The 18,928-nt window shown below is 44.7% G+C and overlaps 1 protein-coding gene across 2 annotated transcripts in view; it reads right to left on the bottom strand.

Annotated features, from left to right (window-relative positions):
• The window catches only part of NF2 (NF2, moesin-ezrin-radixin like (MERLIN) tumor suppressor), a 161,897-nt gene that overhangs the window by 101,825 nt on the left and 41,144 nt on the right, over positions 1-18,928 (bottom strand). For both annotated transcript variants that reach the window (XM_082269263.1, XM_082269262.1), the window contains exons 8-11: positions 10,537-10,612; positions 9,176-9,310; positions 8,964-9,038; positions 5,591-5,704 (exon numbers count right to left, since the gene is read on the bottom strand). In XM_082269263.1, coding sequence (XP_082125389.1) covers positions 5,591-5,704; positions 8,964-9,038; positions 9,176-9,310; positions 10,537-10,612 — 400 coding nt within the window. The remainder of the gene's footprint in view (positions 1-5,590; positions 5,705-8,963; positions 9,039-9,175; positions 9,311-10,536; positions 10,613-18,928) is intronic.

The following is an 18,928-nucleotide window of genomic DNA, read 5'->3' as shown; positions in this document are numbered from 1 at the left end:
TTAAAGCACAGAATATTGAAAGATGAAAGCTGATTGGCCTTGATCATAAAGTAAAACTGTCATAAAGAAATAGAGCAGCTGACAATGCAGGCCTCTTCCTAGAAATCATAAATGCCTATCTTTGTCTGACTTCAGTACTTAAGAGTCACATACCCGGAACAAGCATTCTGCAAACTAGAGCCACAAGAGTTTCAGAACTTCTTATCTATATACTTGTTATGGATCAAAAACTCATACGGCATGTAACATGGGGAGAACCATTAGCTCAGTGGCACATGTGTTTTTTTCAGTGATTCGCTGTAGTCAGGACTGTGGGTTAAGGGCATGGCAGCCCATTTTTATTAAAACGGCATAAGCAAAGTCCATAACATAGGTTTCCCATGCAGGGGTTCTTCTCCAGTCAATATATCACAAACTGATAATACTAGCCCACCTGGCTCTCTCACTTTTACTCAGCTTTTCAATAGCAGTACCTCTGCTCTTTCTGCTGGTCCCCAAAACATGAACTCCACAAAGCTGGCAGCCTCACTCTGGCCTTAGTCCTTAGGTCGTCACCTGTCTCTTGCAGACACATGCACTGGCTTCCACCTGCAGCCCCTGACTCCCAGAGAGTATTGGAGTCCTCCTGACTCCCCATGAACAGACCTCCTGTCTGTTGGATGTAGCAGTCTCCAACTGGGAGCCCCGAGGTCTTCCTAGTCCCTTCATTATAAGGGCTGTGTGCACCTGAGCACACACCCTGCTGGTCATCTACAAAACACGAACACAGAGTTGGAGATTCCGTCCCTCCCAAGACACTATGTAATCTCCAAACTACAGAGCCCCATCCAGGAATACCAAGACCTGGAGAAAGCCGCAAAAGCAGTTTTCTCCACTGCACATCTACGTTCTGTAGTCCTGCACGGGGCCAATGTGCACACTCTGTGTCCTTTAAATGACCACTTTCACAGTCAGAGTCTCCACCTGTCACAGGCATTACATTCAGACCATCAGGAACTAGCATTTTCAAAGGAAAACTTCAGCGATAGCAGCTTCCATCAATCTAACATGGAAACTTCCTTTTAGGCTTGGTTCATACAACTGCAATGCGACTTTGATGCAATTTACAGTGTGATTATGTAGTGAGGCTTTGCATATTATATGGGACCAAGTCGTTCTGTAAATCACACCAAAGTAGTGCAGGAACCTTTTCCAAAATCTCACCATTCTGAGTCCCTTTGATTAGAATTATCACTGGTGTTAATTTTGATTTCAAATTTCTATTTAGTTTTAGTCTTAGTCTTTTGCCCAAAATACCATTTTAGTTGTATTTTAGTCATCTGAATTGTTTTAGTAGACTAAAATATCCAGTATATTTTAGTTGACTACAATCCAATGGGTTTAAATAAATTGCAATGCATTAAAGGATAAATACAGCCAAAGCTCACTTGGCTGTACTTCTCCTGTGGATCACCGGAGTGCAGTTCATTCTGCACTCCTGTGACCCATTTTCAGCAGTGGGCTGAAGCCCGCTGTCGGCTGATGTCACAGAGCCTGGACCGACACCTGGTTCAGCCCCTCCTGAGTCGGCAGTTCCTGCCCCCTCCACAGCCCCACCCCCGGGGGGGGGGGGACTTGTCAGAACAAAGAGCTGCTGACTGACAGTTGGCAGCTCTCTGCTTAGGGAGCTGTGAGAGCTGAGCAATTGTCGGTGTTCAATCCCTCGGGTTTTCAGTGTTAGGAGGCACCGGGGGACTGATGCTGCATCCACCTAGGTAAGAATGATTCTTGGAAAAAAAGAAAAAAAAAAGCCATACATGTCTTAAGCACTTCTCTAAAATGTCAAAACTCAATATATACTCCTGGAGTAAAAACCAAACACGTTTTTATGTATGGTATTAAGTTTTGAACATGCACTACAGACACAGATTTAGCCGTAGCGATATATAACCAGTGTTAATTTTGACGTCAAATTTCAATTGAGTCATAGTGTTTTACTAAAATGCCATTTTAGTTTTAGTCGTATTTTAGTCATCTGAGTTGTTTTCATTTTAGCCAAATTAGTGTTAATGTAGTTGATGGAAATATTTTTGTTGAGGAAATTAACAATGATTAACAATGATGAACACCATTGATCTTTTGGATTTTAGGTGCTGAAAGCGGTATTATTATTTTGCATGTAATTCTTGTGAATGAGCAGCCCAAACCAACTGTATACATTTATTATATATTATATATATATATATATATATATATATATATTGTAAGCTGGGGAACAGGTAGCAGGTGCAAAGCTCCCTGGGATGAGCAGTTTTTCAGGCACAGATACCAAATCCAGTGTGCTAGTGACAAACAGTGCGGCGTTTATTGGTGCTATATACAAGTCTATATACAGGTGCTGTACAATGCTTTAAGGAAAACAAACAGAAATAATAATAATAATAAACAAAAGCCTAGTCGTGTCCCGACACTTACTATACACAATGCAGTCCCTCACTAACTCAGACTGAGCAAGCCTACAGCTTGCCAGCTTCCCAAGACACACACTGACAGTGTTACCAACCTTCTGCTCTCCTAGACAAACGTTGTCTAAATTCCCAGGCTGAGAGAGCACTGCTGTTTGTCTCAGGTGAGATTAAATTGGCCTTCTGAAGAGGACGAAGATCCGAACTGGATCATGGCTCAGAGATCCCTAAAGGTATAGGAGAGATGCCTGGGTGATGTATAAACCCCGAACAGGACTTTTCCTGGCTCTCTCTGGGACACTCTGCTACAATATATATATATACATACACACATACATACACACACACACACAGTTGGTTTGGGCTGCTCATTCACAAGAATACACACACACGTGTATACATATACATACACACTATATATATATATATATATATATATATATATATATATATATATATATGTGTGTGTGTGTGTGTGTGTATATATGTGTGTGTGTGTGTGTATATAAATATATTTACATAAAAAGTACAGTAAAACTGCAGGAAAGGGCACTGGAGGGCAATGTAATGTGAATTCTTTTATTTTGAAAAGTATCAGTGTGTTTGGTGTGTTTTACATTTGAATTTGCCGCCGGTTCCACCCCCCGGCGGATGTCACGTCGCCGGAGACGGAAGCCGGGGCTCGCAGACGATCGGGAGGAAGCTCCGCCGCCGCATACCGCCCGCATTCTTCGCTGGATCCCGGAGAAAAGGTAAGTAAAACCTCTACCAGGATCCAGCAATCTTCCTAGCGCTACCCCGAGTGTGGCTCGGGGTTACCGCTTTTGGCTCTAAAAATCTAACCCCGAGTCACGCTCGGGAATACCGCTAGGAAGGTTAATGCTCCTTTACCCAGAGTCCTGAAACATTTGTTTTGTGCACTCTCACCCTATACCATTGGTAATCCTTAACATATTTACCTTGGTAGCAGATTTGGAAACTTTTACGATTTGTACAGCCTATTGACCCAAAAATAAAACTGATCAAGTCTTCCGATTAAAAGGATATTATAATAATCTCATCCTTATGTAACATAAGCACATGGTAAAAGTCAAAATGAAAGTTTGCGATTTTAATTAGGAGGGATTTTTTTTTCACTTTACACTGTGCCACAGATAGGGGAAAAAAAAAATCTGATTATGCGAATTGTTAACATAACATTACAATAAAATCAAGTTGAGTTTGTATGGGTAATAATTAGCAACATGTTAATAGGTTTGCAAATGCTAAAATTCTAAACGGCATGGCTTATGCAAGTGTTTTGATGCCCACACAAATGCAAATGTCATTCAGAGAAGCCAACATTAAAGTTATTCTTTTCACTTTTTTCTTACGTGGGAAAATAGGGGGGGGGGGGGGCTGATCCGGCCCTTCTCCATGAAGATCTGCAGCAACAGATAACAATAGTGGTCTACCAGCAAACAGCAAGCAACAGATCACTACTGAAGTGATAAACTGCTTTTTTGGTGGGGGAGTGCAAAAAAAAATCAGAGCTTAGCCATAGTGGCTTGAGTGACAGTAAGTGTCGTCATCCTCAGTAAACACAACGCAATAGCACTACGCAGCAGAGAATAGACCCAATATCTATAGGGATTAAACAGGAATTTTTAAACTGCATGAAGCCAGTGACTGTACGCAATACAATTGCATAAGGCTTTTACATGGCACAGCTATGGCTAAATAATGAAAACCAGGTTTTGAAAAGATGACTGCTGAGAATTTCTGTCATTTTGAGCCAAATGCCCGATACCACAATGTGCAGCTAGTATGAAAACTTTGACTATTGAATTATGCCTGAACCCATGTTTTACTGACTTACCAACAAGACAGCAAATGTTATCCATTTAGCATAACACAATATAATAAGAAAATTATTTGGTCTCGCACTGTACATACAAACCTAACATCTATTGCAAAAGCATGAGTAAAGATAATCTGTACTGGAAAAAAAAAAAATATATATATATAGCAACTGCCATTGATGACCCCTTTTGGAAAATGCCAGCTGACTGGTTCTTTGTCTTAATGCTCTCTGAGGCACTGATTGATTCCTTTCCATTCTAGAACTGATTCGGTGACTCACAATTCATTAAAGGAGTTGTAATGTCTCATAGTTTTTCACCCTAATGCATTCTATGCATTAAGGTGAAAACCTTTTCTGCTTCATCTGTCCTCCAGACGCCCTCTTTTTCTTACTTGAACCAAACGTTCCAGTGACGAGCACGAGCCCAGCAGCTCCTGCCGCTGTCTCATTTCCTCAGTGGACAGATTGATAGCAGCAGGAGCCATTGGCTCCTGCTGCTGTCAATTAAACCCAGTGACACGGGACCTGGGGGTGGGGCAGAGTGTGTCAATGGACGCAGCAGCAGGACTCGGGTGCCCCCATGAAAAACGGCTCTCCATGGGGGCACCCGATAAAGGAGGAGGAGCCAGGAGCGTTGCCGGGGCACCACAGAAGAGGAGGATGCGGGCTGCTCTGTGCAAAACTCTTGCGCAGAGCAGGCAGGTATAACAGGTTTATTTTTCTATTTTTATTTTTTAAACAAACCTTTACAATCACTTTAAGAGCCCATTCACATTAGCGCGACTTGTCAGCCTGACAAGTCGCGGTTCATTGAGTAGTACAGGACCCGTTCTAATAGGAGCGACACAAGTCGCTCCGACTTAGAAAAAGGATCCTGTACTACTTTGGGGCGACCTCGGAGCGACTTGCATAGACTTCCATTATGTGAAGTCTCTGTAAGTCGCGCCAAAGTCACGGTGCACGCGACTTCACAGGTCGCCCCCCGAAGTCGTGTCGCCTCATTGTGAATGGGCTCTTAGAATCTTTGGAACAGTAGAACGGTCAGGCAAATGGCAGATTTGAAAAAAGACTTCAGGAATAACAGTACTTTGCTTTTACAGTGGGCCTAAAATAAAACCCCTGCTCCATCCAAAGCAATTCATTTTATTTTAGATATTCCTATAAGGGAGACTGGGTGTCACAAGGACAGGAAGTGAAGGCAGAGCTCCCCGAATGGGTAAGAGACAAAAAAAAATATATAGTTTTCAATTTAAAAGTGCACAAATCACCTGTAACTAGCTGGACAATGCAAATTCGAACTCACTTGTTTTCTGGCTTTCTCTTCCCTGGCCTGAGCTTTCATTTGCTGCACCTCAAGGGAGTCTGCTTTTCTTCTCCGCATAAACAAATCATGGTTCCCAATGCACAGTTGTAGAATCTGGAAATAAAAATGTACATTAGAAGAAGAAAACATTTAGGCCCGTTGTTCCCTGCCTAAAACAAAAACTGCATGACTATTCTACTTGTGTATTTATCAATTCTGAAACATTTTTACGGACAAAAACTAAACTTGAACTTATCACAAAGTGCAAGCACATCTAGTTACCTGAACATTAGTTTTGCTGTCCCTTTGTAGTGTCTACAGAAAATATGGGGTGTCACGGTTAGAAAACTAGAAACAAGAATTTAGAGGTTGCCGACGTAGCCCTGACCCCTGATCCTCATTACTATTGGTTAAAGAGTTCACAGTGATGGGCCAAAAGAAAAGGGCAAATGGCAGGAGGGGACAAGGCTAACCAAAGAAGCCGATTGATGGTTCAATAATAAGGCTTTACTGTCGGGCAAGGGCCAGTTAAGAGCTTTGCTGGTGGCCAAAGATTGCATTAAAAAAACAAGATAAGCTGACAGAACTTTCAGGTTTTACAAATGAATAATTCTATAAAACGAATTCTCGGGCAATATGAATGACAGAGAAAAATAGGGGTGCAAATTGTACACATTTCTCAATTATTATTCTGCAGGGTGCAAGTGGATTTTGAGAGCCTTTTTAAATCTACTTTCATGAAAGAGAAGGGAAGCAGTTATACCAGCCATTCTCAACCAGGGTTCCTCAAGAGATTGCTTGGGAATTCCATGCGCTGTGGGTTGATTGACATCCCATCCGATGGTGTTCAATTACACTATATTACCAAAAGTATTGGGTCGCCTGCCTTTACATGCACATGAACATTAATGGCATCCCAGTCTTAGGGTTCAATATTGAGTTGATCCACCTTTGGCAGCTATAAAAGCTTCAACTCTTCTTGGAAGGCTGTCCACAAGGTTTAGGAGTGTGTCTACGGGAACGTTTGACCATTCTTCCAGAAGAGCATTCTTGAGGTCAGGCACTGATGTGGACAAGAAGGCCTGGCTAGCAGTCTCAGCTCTAATTTATCCCAAAGATGTTCTATTGGTTTGAGGTCAGGACTCTGTGCAAGCCAATCAAGTTCCTCTACCCCAAACTCGCTCGTCCATGTCTTTATGAACCTTGCTTTATGCACTGGGGCGCAGTCATGTTGGAACAGGAAGGGCTCATCCTCAAACTGTTCCCACAAAGTTGCCTGACTTCAAGAATGCTCTTCTGGAAGAATGGTCAAACATTTCCATAGACACACTCCTAAACCTTGTGGACAGCTTTTCCAGAAGAGTTGAAGCTGTTATAGCTGCAAAGGGTGGGCCAACTGAATATTGAACCCTATGGACTAAGACTGGGATGCCATTAAAATTTAATGTGCGCATAAAGGCAGGCGACCAAATGCACTATATTACCAAAAGTATTTCCAGAACCTATTCCACTTGGCAAAGCCAGCAGCATGACATTAATTAACTTTTTTAGCTGTCTGTAAAGGTGTAAATTCTGACCACTTCTGTGGGGTTGCAATTATTCCTACTGACCAGCCCTTTTCACACATGCGGACCGTTTGTCTGCTTTCATCCATCCGTTGACGGATGAAAAACAGACATCAATGCATCTTTATGGAAAAAATATAAATGGATGATCATCCATTTATATCCGCTTCCATCAACGTATGTTTTTTAAAACAGATTAAAATCCTATTTTTCTTCTGTAAAAAAAAATGGATCAGATGAAATAAACGCATGTAAAAAACGGACAAATGGTCAGTTTTTGGATGAAAAAATGGCTCCAGGACTTAAGTGGTTAAGGCTCTAGATGGCAGATGTAAAAAAAAAAAAAAAAAAAAGGTTAAAAAAACTGATGGCAAAACTGATAAACTTCATATATATTTTTTTTCTCTGAATTTTTTTACTGAATTGATCAAACAAACGATCCACATGTGTAAAAGGGGCCTAAAAAAGGAAACAACACTGTAAGGCCCCTTTCACACGGGCGTTCCGTATGTCCGTATATCATCCCATCCGTTTGCAGGTGATATACGGACATAATGCATGTCAATGGGATTGCGGATGTCAGTGGATGACCATCCGCTGACATCCGATTTGCGTCCTTTCAGTTCTGTTCCGTTGGACGCAAAATCGGATGTCAGCGGTGTCATCCGCTGACATCCGCAATGCCCATAGACTTACATTATGTCCGTATATCATCCGCAAAAGGATGGGATGATATGCGGACATACGGACCCGATGACAAGTGTCATCCATGTCCGTAAAAAAAAAAAGTGCCGGAGCGGATCGCAATACGGTCCGCTCTGTGTGAAAGAGACCTAAGGCTTGGTTCACACTGCCACGATTTGGAATCCAAATGTGAGAGCCCAAGTCGCGTGACATGTAAAATCCCATGTTAGTCAATGAAAGCCGTCTTAATTAACACTACTGAAGTCGCTCCGACTTCAGAAAATTTTCCTGTACTACTTAAGCGCCGGTTCACACTACTCCAACTCAAAGTCGCCCCAATTTTGGGCGACTTTGAAGTCGCCCGTGCAGCGCGACTTCATCGCGGCTTGCAAACGACTTCTCATAATAGAAGTCAATGCAAGTTGCTCCGACTTCGCCCAAAAATAGTGCAGGAACCTTTTTCTAAGTCGGAGCCACTTGAGTCGCTCCGATTAGAACGGTTCCATTGCACAGCATGAAGCGCTACTTGTCAGGCGACCAAGTCGCCTGACAAGTCGGAGTAGTGTGAACCGGCTCTTAAGGAGACTTCTATCCAAATTTTATTCTCTTCTAATCTATACTTTTATCAAAGTAATACTCAAGTCGCCTGGCAAAGTCTGCACGAAAGTCGCATGACTTTCAGGTCGCGGCAGTGTGAACCGAACCTTATACATTGGAGGTTGGTGTGTCCTAATAACCATTTTCACCTGTGACCTTCGTGCACATATCTGCAAAGATGGAGAAACAACTACTGACAAGAAGTTTCCAGGCGGACAAAAGCCTCCTTCTAATAATGGTACATCAAGGACATTGGTTTTTGCGTGCCTTACTTTTTTAATGGATCCATAACGGAACTAAAGGGCATTCGTTATTATTTAACTGGAATTCCACTTAAAATGTGAGCCTGTTATCAGAAATAAATTGGAAACAGCTTCCGATTAAAGAACAAATCTCACACTGATCTAATTCTATATCAGCTACTGATGCAGAAGTCCCAGGTGATCTACATCTTCACAGATTACCAGGAAACACAATAATTATCACTGACATAATAGAATATTGCAGATTTATCATGAGCAACCTACCAGCTTGTTGACCCGTAGTTTAGAGGAGTTGAACTTGAAGACATCAATTTTCTTATCAAGTGGCTTAATAGTGAACTGTAACCACAGAAGAGTTGTGTTTAATGAACTAGTATTGCAGTAAGCACACTTCATGTATATATACAACTTTATTATAAACCTGCGATAAAGCAATGACCGCTTCATATTAAACAGAGAAAAGTGGCTCTTCTCACCTCTTTGTCACTGTAAGAGATATTCCGGATTTCATTCCAAGGGAAGGAAGTTTTAGGGGTGAGTCTGTTTTCAGGATCATAAATATGCAGTCCAAGGGCATCTACCCCAAGCAGTAACTCTGTGCCTTTTTTGTTCTAAAATTTGAAAACACACATTTTAGCTCACCGACAATCCATAACTTGGATTAAAATAGTTAGTCACGCAAAGAGGAATCTAAAAGTATTTTTTTTCCATGCGGAGGGTGCCATAAACACAGATCACAGATGCCTCCCCTCTCACTTTACACCCCAAATACAAACGTAGATACCCTAATAAGTCAAATACTGATTCTTTAAAGAGAAATTGTCACTTAAGCCATTCAAGAAAAAGTAAGAGTGCCAATATTCTCTCTCCTGCAAGGTATACTCACTGATCTATGCCCCCCTTTCTGCCTTCCCGCCAAGTTAGAGACCTCGCTCCACTGCTCTTAATAAAGGTACCTGGTATGTGGAAGAATGTGACCTCTCAATGGTGCTGAACACTGCCATGTGGGGAGGTTGGGAAGCAGGGAGGTCATTCAGCCGGGCAAGTTACAACATTGCAGCTTAACCAGTTTACGACCGCCCGCCGCAGATGTACTGCGGCAGGCAGCCGCTCCCAGGCAAATTGCCGTACATGTATGGCGCTCGCTCTTGGGAGGCTAGGGGGCGAGCGCACACTGCTGGCGGCAGGTTCTTGCCCCTGCTCGTCAGTGGGGAAGCCGATGCAGCGGGCAGGCGGCTCCGATTGCCGCCCGACACCCGCGATCATTCCCCGCTGAGAAAGAAGGATGGTCAGCTGTTGTAAACACAAAAAAAAAAAAAAAAAAAAATGCAGATTGTCGCCATTACTAGTAAAAAAAAAAAAAAAAAAAACACGACATAAATCTTACCCGTAGTTAGTAGATGCGATAACTTTTGCGCAAACCAATCAAAATATGCTTATTGCAATTTTTTTTACCAAAAATATGTAGCAGAAAACAAATTGGCCTAAAATGTTAAAGAAAATTGATTTTTTAATTTTTTTTTGAGAATGTCATAGCAGAATGTGAAAAGGGGGCGAATCCTTCCGGTCTTAAAGTGGTTAAACAGGGTGGACTTCTGCAGAGGGATGGTAAGGAACTGGGGGGAGGAGGGTGGGCACCAGAAGACATTGCCATTTTTCTGCCTTCTGGGCAGGTGGCAGTGTTGTGAGCAACAATATTTTATGGGCAACATAAAACAGGTTTTTTTTCCCTTTTTTGCTGTCCGATCACACTCAATACATTTTACTACAAATGTTTTTGTTACCGATTGCTTCAGAAGTGGCAACAAATTCATGACAAGACCCATTGAATTCTCACCCTTATGAGGAAATAATTGACTCCATACATCTCTAGGTCTTGTGCTATTTTCAGGTATTCCATCTCAGCTTCATCTCTGTAAAACAAGAAGAGAATAAATCTTAGGTGAAGTACACTAGGATGTTCTTATTCAGCCAGATTAAAGTGGAATGTCACTCTCAATCAACATTGACTATTTTTAATCCTCATGCTTCTTGCATTAGTATATAGATAGGAAAGTATTTCAGATTTACTTGCTTTAAACTTTTTTTTTTTTTAACATTTCATTTTTTCAGTTCCCTTCCAGGTCTAGGCAAATGATTATATATTGAATCCAAACTGAAAAGAGACCGCTCCAGGTGAGATGGTGTCAGGTGCTGGTCGGATCCTTAATCCAGGAACTATTTGATCGGGAAGAAAGTGACCGCACGAGATGAAAATCAAACAGGAGTATATTTATTCCACATCAAAAATTGGCATCAAACTTCAAACTGTGAGACATAGAACAACAGGTAGACGCGTTTCACGACTAATAATGTCGCTTACTCATTACCAGTTTTTTTTTGTGGAATAAATATACTCTTGTTTGATTTTCATCTCGGAGTGCGGTCATTTTCTTCCCGATCAAATGATTATATATCCCAGGAGTACCGGGGTGGGAGGGGGGCTCGGGTTTTCTCAGCTAAGCACACCCTCCTGGCTGCATCTCTGAGCTAAAGGCAGATGGATTCCAGAAAGTAAAAGCTACATTAATCTTCTGCACTTATTCAAGATCTCCAAAAATTGTGTTTTTCAAAGTGATTTCTCAGCATGGAGACATGGGTGGGTGAGTTTGATTTGAATATTAAAAATTTATGAAAAAACTATTTTAGTTTGTGGTGCTTAGTTGCAGTGTAGTTCCACTTTATATATGATTTAGTGCTATGCACACACTGCCTTTCTATGCCTCTTAGAACGTTTTTTTTTTTTTGTTTTTTTTTTTTTCTTTCTTTTGTTATCCGATTTAAGAAAAAAAAAAAAAAAAAAAAAAAAAAACAGGACAGAAACCTCAGGCAAAAGAATGATACTGCATTAGGATAACCCATGTCTTTATTTAGGCATAAATCCTGCCCACTGTGAAGGAAGAGAGATAGGTGTGCCTTTATTCGGATCACACAAGCAATGTTGCCCAACAGCAATCATGTTGTTACAACAGTGTCTCACCCACGTTCCAACCACTCTCCTGGCAAGAAGAGTGTGTGTGTGAGTGTGTGTGTATTGGGAGGAGGGATGTTATATGAAGAGCAATGTAGTATACAGTTGATGACTGCAGCCTAACACTGAGCCGAAGCCCTGTCCAAAAGCAAGCCTAAGTAAATTACAGCCAAATATTTAGAAATTTGAGAGGAGTCAGATCAGAGGCAGGAGACAGATAGGGAAGACAAGGGAGGGAGATAGGGACAGTTCAGTGATGTGTAATGTAAATGTAAATGCAGTGCTCACTCATTTGAGGGCATAGGCTGGAAGTTGGTGGCTCAGGTATCATTCACACAGATTAGAAAGTGTAGCTGCTGCCTGCTTACATAGTTTGTGAGGTCGAAAAAAAGACACCAGTCCATCCAGTTCAACCTATGATGTGTGTGTGTGTTTGCTGCTAACTGTACATTGTATACCCCTGTATGTTGTGGTCTTTAAGGTGCCCATCTAATAGTTTTTTTAAACTATCAATGCTCCCTGCTGATACGACTGTTTGTGGAAGAGAATTCCACATCCTTACTGCTCTGACAGTGAAGAACCTCCTGCGTAGGTTAAACCGCCTTTCCTCTGGTTACTCTGCAAAGTAAGCGGAGATGGAGCTGTCATCCGCGTCTCACCGGGGATCAGCAGATCGATCCCCGCTGAGCAAAACGGAATCCGCCGGGCGCACCACCCATGTGAAAGGGGCCTTACTGCAGCAAGGCGGCCGCTCTGTGCTAGTACGTGATCTGACACTTTCAGGTGCCCTAGTACTGTACGTGATCTGACATTTCCAGGTCCATGGCGCACCCCCGGGGACCCGCTCCCGCTGCGATTATACTCATTGAAAGCCCAGCAGCGGGTATCGTGGACTCTATATCTGCCGACGCCCACTGATTATACAGTACAGAGGCAGAACGACAATATGCCTATGTAAACAAGGCAAACTGTCCTTCTGTCAGAGGAGAAGGTACTGATCCTGAATTTCTGCGAAGCAGGAACACGGATCTTTGCCTTCCCTTAGTCAATGCAGCCCCCCATAGTTTGTAAGCACAATTTAGGCATACATTTATTTAACCCTTTGATCACCCCTGATATTAACCCCTTCCCTGCCAGTGTCATTAGTACAGCGACAGTGCATATATTTTTAGCACTGATCACTGTATTCATGTCATTGGTCCAAAGTGTCAGTTAGGTGTCCGATTTGCATGCCGCAATATTGTAGTCCCGCTAGAAGATGCTGATCGCCGCCATTACTAGTAAAAAAATATATATATCCTATAGTCTGTAGACGCTATAACTTTTGTGCAAACTAATCAATCTACCCTTATTGCAATTTTTTTACCAACAATATGTAGCAGAATACATATTGGCCTAAATTGCTGAAGAGATTGGATTTTTAAAAAAAAAATGTTATTAGGTGTGTTTTATAGCAGAATGTATCATTTTTTTTTTTTTGTCATTTTCTGTTTATAAACGCAAAAAATAAAAACCACAGAGGTGATCAAATACTACTACCAAAAGAAAGCAGTGTGTGTGTGTGTGTGTGTGTGTGTGTGTGTGTGTGTGTAAAACAAAAATGGGATTTTTGTGCTTACCGTAAAATCGACGGACACAGCGCTCCATAAATCATAACTAGTGGGTTGTATTGTCTCCTCCAGGAGTAGGACAAAGCAGAACAAGAACCACCTGGCTACACCCAAGGGCTGTCCTCAGCTGGTATAAAACTTCCCTCTCTGCTCTAGGTAATCAGTTTAGTAGCAAGCAGTATTAGAAGTATCAGAACTCCATAGAGGGGTAGGTACTGTGTCCGTTGATGAACTCAGAGAAATGGATTTTACGGTAAGTACAAAAATCCCATACTCTCTTTCGTTCAATGACAGACACAGAGCTCCATAAATCATAACTAGTGGGACATCCAAAAGCAGTGCCAAAAGGAAAAATGAAAAGAGCCCAAGGCTAAACATAAGAGCCTTTAACCAGGTCATAGGAGCCCAGTCTGAAAAATAAAGGTTTAAAAGAAGAAACACCCCTCAAGAGGGAACAGCCCCTCTTAAACTGCAGCATGCCAAACTTTGAGGCCAAAAGAAGCATCCGCAGATGCCAAAGTATCTACCTTAAAGATTTTTGTAAAGGTATGCACAGACAACCAAGTGGCCGCCTTGCAAAACTTGCGATATTAAAGCCTGATGATGGAAGGCCCAAGAAGTACTCAGTGCCCAAGTAGAATGGATGCGCCATGACAGGGAAAGGTGGAACCTAACCTTTAACAGAATAGGCCTGAGTCACCGTCTGTCTGATCCATCTGGAGTTGGTAGCCGAAGGTGGTCCGTCCGTAACCACAAAAAGTGAGTCTGACCTCTGAGAAGACTCAGTAGCTGCCAGATGCACCCGAATTGCATGAACCAAATCCAAGGTATGCAAAGCGAATTCCTTAGGATGAGCTGGCTTGGGATACAAGGAAGGCAACACAATGTCCTCATTCAAATGGAAGTCAGAGACGACTTTGGGCAGGAATGATGGACAGGGACGAAGAACCACTTTATCCCCATGGACCACTAAATAAGGACTGCGACAGCATAATGCCGCCAATTCTGATACCCTGTGGGCCGAGGTAATAGTCATCATGTATGTCACCTTCTGGGATAACGTAGGCAAGGGAATCACCTGAATATTCTCAAAAGGAGTTTTCTGGCAAACCAAAGTACTAAATTTAAATCCCATGGCGGCAAAAGAGACCGTACAGCTGGAGCCACATGTCAAACCCCCTGAATGAAGGTGCAAACTAAAGAGCGCGCAGCTAAGGGTCGCTGAAAGAAGATTGCCAGGGCAGACACCTGCCCCTTGATGGTACTCAAGGCCAACTTCTGATCAACCCCCCATTGAAGAAAGGTTAAGATCCGAACCACAGAAACGGATGGAGGATAAGCGTCAATCGACGCACACCAAGAAATGTATGCTTTCCACGTACAATGGTATATCTTGCTGCAAGACAACTTCCTCGCCTTCAGCACAGTAGGGATCACTGATCCAGACAAACCTCTATCCCTCAGTACCTGGCTTTCAATGGCTAAGCCATTAAAACCAGCGACTGTAAAGACAGATGGTAGATCAGCCCTTGGGACAACTGGTCTTCTCTGAGAGGAAGCCCCCAAGGGACGTTCACGGCCACCAGGATGATTGGAAGATCCTTGCTCTTGATTCCTCACAGGAACTGTGGAAGAAGCCTTAGCCGAGGATGATACTGGCCTTAACGTGGCCCTTGGACGACTGCGGCGTCTGTCAGAGGACACTGTAACCTCATCACGAACTTCGGTATCCTCCTGTGGAGCCGAACCTGCTAAAGGAGCTGCATGTAAGACTGCACAAACAGAACTGTCTTGAGGGTGGATACCACCAGACTTAGAACCTGTGTGCAAAATGGTAGAGAGAACTATCTGTGTGACAGCAGCCGGTGAATCACGGCCTGTGGTCCCTGAATTTTGTGCAGAGGAAGGACCACCCTGGTCAGCAATAGCATCAGACCTAGGTAAATCAATGCCCTGGACAGGGATAGGGGGACCTTAGGTAGTTCAGACATCACCTGAACCTTTGCAGGAAAATAAATCCGCACAAGGAGACTCAGGACCTAAAAAAAACAAAAAAAAAAAAAAACAAGCTTTGTCCCCTTTGAGAGAAACATTTTGCGGATCTCTTTGACGCTCACCAAAGTCGTCCATGGGACCATGAACCAGCGAAGATGTCCCCCCACCCCAATAATGGGTGAGGGCAAACCTTCACGCTGAAGGAGTCTTGTCTGCCGGTCTAGGGAAGCTAGCTCTAGGCTTACCTCCTGTGGAAGATTTAAAAAGATCCATTTCCATTATTCTCTCCCAGAAGCATGAAAGTATTTTCTATGAGCTGAGAAGGAGGGCCCCCGTCTGTGGCGAGGCTCCTTCCATTTCCGTGACTGTGGCAGGAAGATACTCTTCCCCCCCGTGATACTCCTATTGTTTGGGGCTACCCTGGATAACCTCATTAGATCGCCTTGAAAGGGTAGATCAATGAGAGCTTAGAGGGCTGGTCTGCAGACCAGTTCTTAAGCCATAGCACACGCCTAATCACCACCGCTGAAACAAAGTTTGGACAGCACAGGAGCTGTATTCAAAGCTCCATCACAAATAAACTGCAGCCCATGGACCAACCGGTCCACTTAACATAAGCAGCGGGGACCTGCTCACCCCCCAGGCCCTGGGGCAAAAGCTTGGCCCATTGAGTTAGGGTCTGAGACACCAGGGCTGAGACAAAGACTGGTCGCAATGTCGAACCAGCCATAGTAAGTAAACATGCCGCGTGCCTCCGCTTTGTCAGCGGGATCCTTAAAAGGAAGGGGATTCCTCTACTGGGATCATGGTTGCTTTATTCAACCTGGAAACAGGAGGGTCCATCACAGGTGGACTAGTCCACTTTTTTAAAGGGACTCTTAAAAAGGGTAATGACAGCAAAACGTTTGGGGACCACAAAGGGTAATCTTGGTTGTTCCCATTCCTTACAGGAAAACCTGTCAAAATAAGGCACATAAGGAAACCCCTTTGGAGTACGATGCGACTTATGCGTACCGAACTACACAGCCACGTCCGTGGCTACATCAGCCGCATCCTCAATTTTTAAAGTCTCACACACGCAGTGATAAGTGCGTCTACCAGCAGTTTTTCATTCGCTGCTGCTACCATGGAGGAATCATCTTCCCTATGAGAAGGATCAGGGGGTGTGATATTAAGTCCCCCTGAACGGGCCGCGTCCATGGCGGCATCAGGCTCAGAATCAGATGAGACAGACTGAGCAGGGAAAGGTAGGGGGCACTTCTGGGCCTTTGCCCACACGCCACTTCTATCTGGAACACTAAGGACTGCAGGACAGGACATTGATTGCCCCCTGGGGCTTCTGTCTCCTTGCATTGGTCAAAGCTATCTGACCAATCACTGTTGACTCATTTTCAAGCCCTCATTTGCATGGGCTGGAGAGGACATTATTGGGAACTGCAAGTACTTTACAATTTGACCAATGGGAAAGCGGTTGTTGGGGGAAGGATGTTCCAATTTCTGTATAAAAGTGTGCTGTGTTCTTTCAATAAATGTTGATGTTGTTCCTGTTTTACCCTCAACTCGGAGCTTTGTCTCGTTATTGGGGGAATCTGCTGCAGGGATTGCTATGGTCTTCCATACTCCCTTAGAGAATCACTAAGCTCTTGTAAGAGCTTGTGTAAGAGCTTGTTCTGCTGCACTCTCTGGGGAAAGAGAGGTTCACCCACAGGGACCTGGAGTCTTGTCGTTGGTCCAGGGTGGGTAGGAGATGCCAAGACCCTAACCAAGCTGCGGCGGTTCGTGGAGTCTGAAGTGCTTACGGTGTCTGGTGGAGTGCTTGGAGCCCTCGGGAAGCACTAGGAGCATCTGTCAACGGAGGTACCTGCTCAGGGGTGCCCTGTTCTGTTACAATTGGTGGCAAGCAGCGGGATCGTTCCTACAGCCAGAAGGACAGCTACAGGAAACACCATTGCTCTGGATTTTACAATTGAGGGCAACGCATGTCCCAGTACAGCGACCCTGACAGCACCAGCATGGAACCAGCAGTGGAGTTCGATGAGGGTGCCATGGATGACTGAGATGCAGTCCGCAAAGGCATCTGGTACCAGGCACTGGGTATGGTGGAATACCAGCGGGGCGAGAGACTCCCCAAGGAAGACCATCGATTGGAGAAGCGACTAGCCCTGCGGATGCCCTTCCTGGGAGAGCAGCCCCTGGAGGAATGGGTAAAAGAATTGGAGCTCCGGGTATAGCAGGAGATGTGGCTGGAGGATGCCTACCAGGCGCTCTGGTGGTATGGGGCACAGTACCTGCCCTGGACAGCCGAGCATGACAAGCCAGAGGGAGAGGAGTTTGATGGCCCTGGCTTGTTATGGGAGTCTTTTTCAGAGCTAGAATTTGGGAGCCCTACACCAGCCCGGTTCAGTGATCTCTTGGAGTGGAGGGAGAGCAAGTATGACTGGGACGACACTCACGAAATTGAGCAAGACCTGGTCCACCTGGTGACCCGGGAGATGGAGCTAGAACAGGGCTACCAGCAGCTGTTCCAATACTATGAGAAGGCTCAGCAGGAGAGCAGCAGGACAGACCCAGAGCCAGACCCATTCAGAGGGGACGAGATGGTAAAGTTTTACTGGGAAGAACCCCAGGTGGCCGGTAGAGATGGGACCGAGGTCTCTCCACCGGTCCTGCAGGGAATTGGGAGCCCAGTCTCCATTCCCCAGCGGCAGTGTAAAGTGCAGGGAGAGGAGAGCAGCCTCCTCCCTCCCCAGAGGCTGGCTGAGTTACAGGGGGCAGAGGTAGTTGTGCCTGCCCCCCAGCAGCAGAGTGATAAGCCAGGAAGGCAGTGGGAAGCCCAGGGAGAGGAGAGCAGTGTCCTCCCTCCCCAGCGGCAGTGTGATTTTGTGGGAATTGGGAGCCCAGTCTCCATTCCCCAGCGGCAGTGTGATGTGCCGGGAATTGGGAGCCCAGTCTCCATTCCCCAGCGGGAGATACAGCAGTGAATTGGGAGCCCAGTCTCCATTCCCCAGCGGCAGTGTGATGTGCCGGGAATTGGGAGCCCAGTCTCCATTCTCCAGCGGCAGTGTTATTTGTTGGGAATTGGGAGCCCAGTCTCCAGTCCCCAGCGGCAGAGTATCCAGCAGGGAATAGAGAGCCCAGTCTCCTTTCCCCAGCAGCAGAACTCTGTATTGGAAGGAGAGACAGTCGGTCTCCCTCCGCAAAGACTGGAAGTATGTATGGGAGAGGAGATTGTTACCACCTCTCCCCAGCAGCGGATCATTAATGGGCAGAGTGTTCTATCGGGAGAGGAGCTTGTTACCCCCTCTCCCCAGCAGCAGCTTAATGTACCAGGGGGAGACTGTAAGCCCCCCAACAGTGCAGATGGGACCGTGGTCTCTGCACTCACAGCACAGGGGGTAGGGACAGTCGGTCCTGACCCCCAGCAACAGGGCTGTTTAGCCAAAGAGAAGACAGTCGGTCTTCCCCCACAGCACCATGGTGGTGTATCTAAAGGGGAGACAGGCGGTCTTCCCCTCCAACAACCCGTCTCCAACCAGGCTACTTCTGTGGTAGCGCTGGCACCAGGGCAGAGTACCGCTGGTCTCTGCCCACTCAGCAACCCACCAAGGCAGTCT

Source organism: Pelophylax lessonae, assembly GCF_965119305.1.
Source record: "Pelophylax lessonae genome assembly, chromosome: 1".
Lineage (NCBI taxonomy): Eukaryota > Metazoa > Chordata > Amphibia > Anura > Ranidae > Pelophylax > Pelophylax lessonae.
This window is presented reverse-complemented; position numbering and strand designations above follow the sequence as displayed.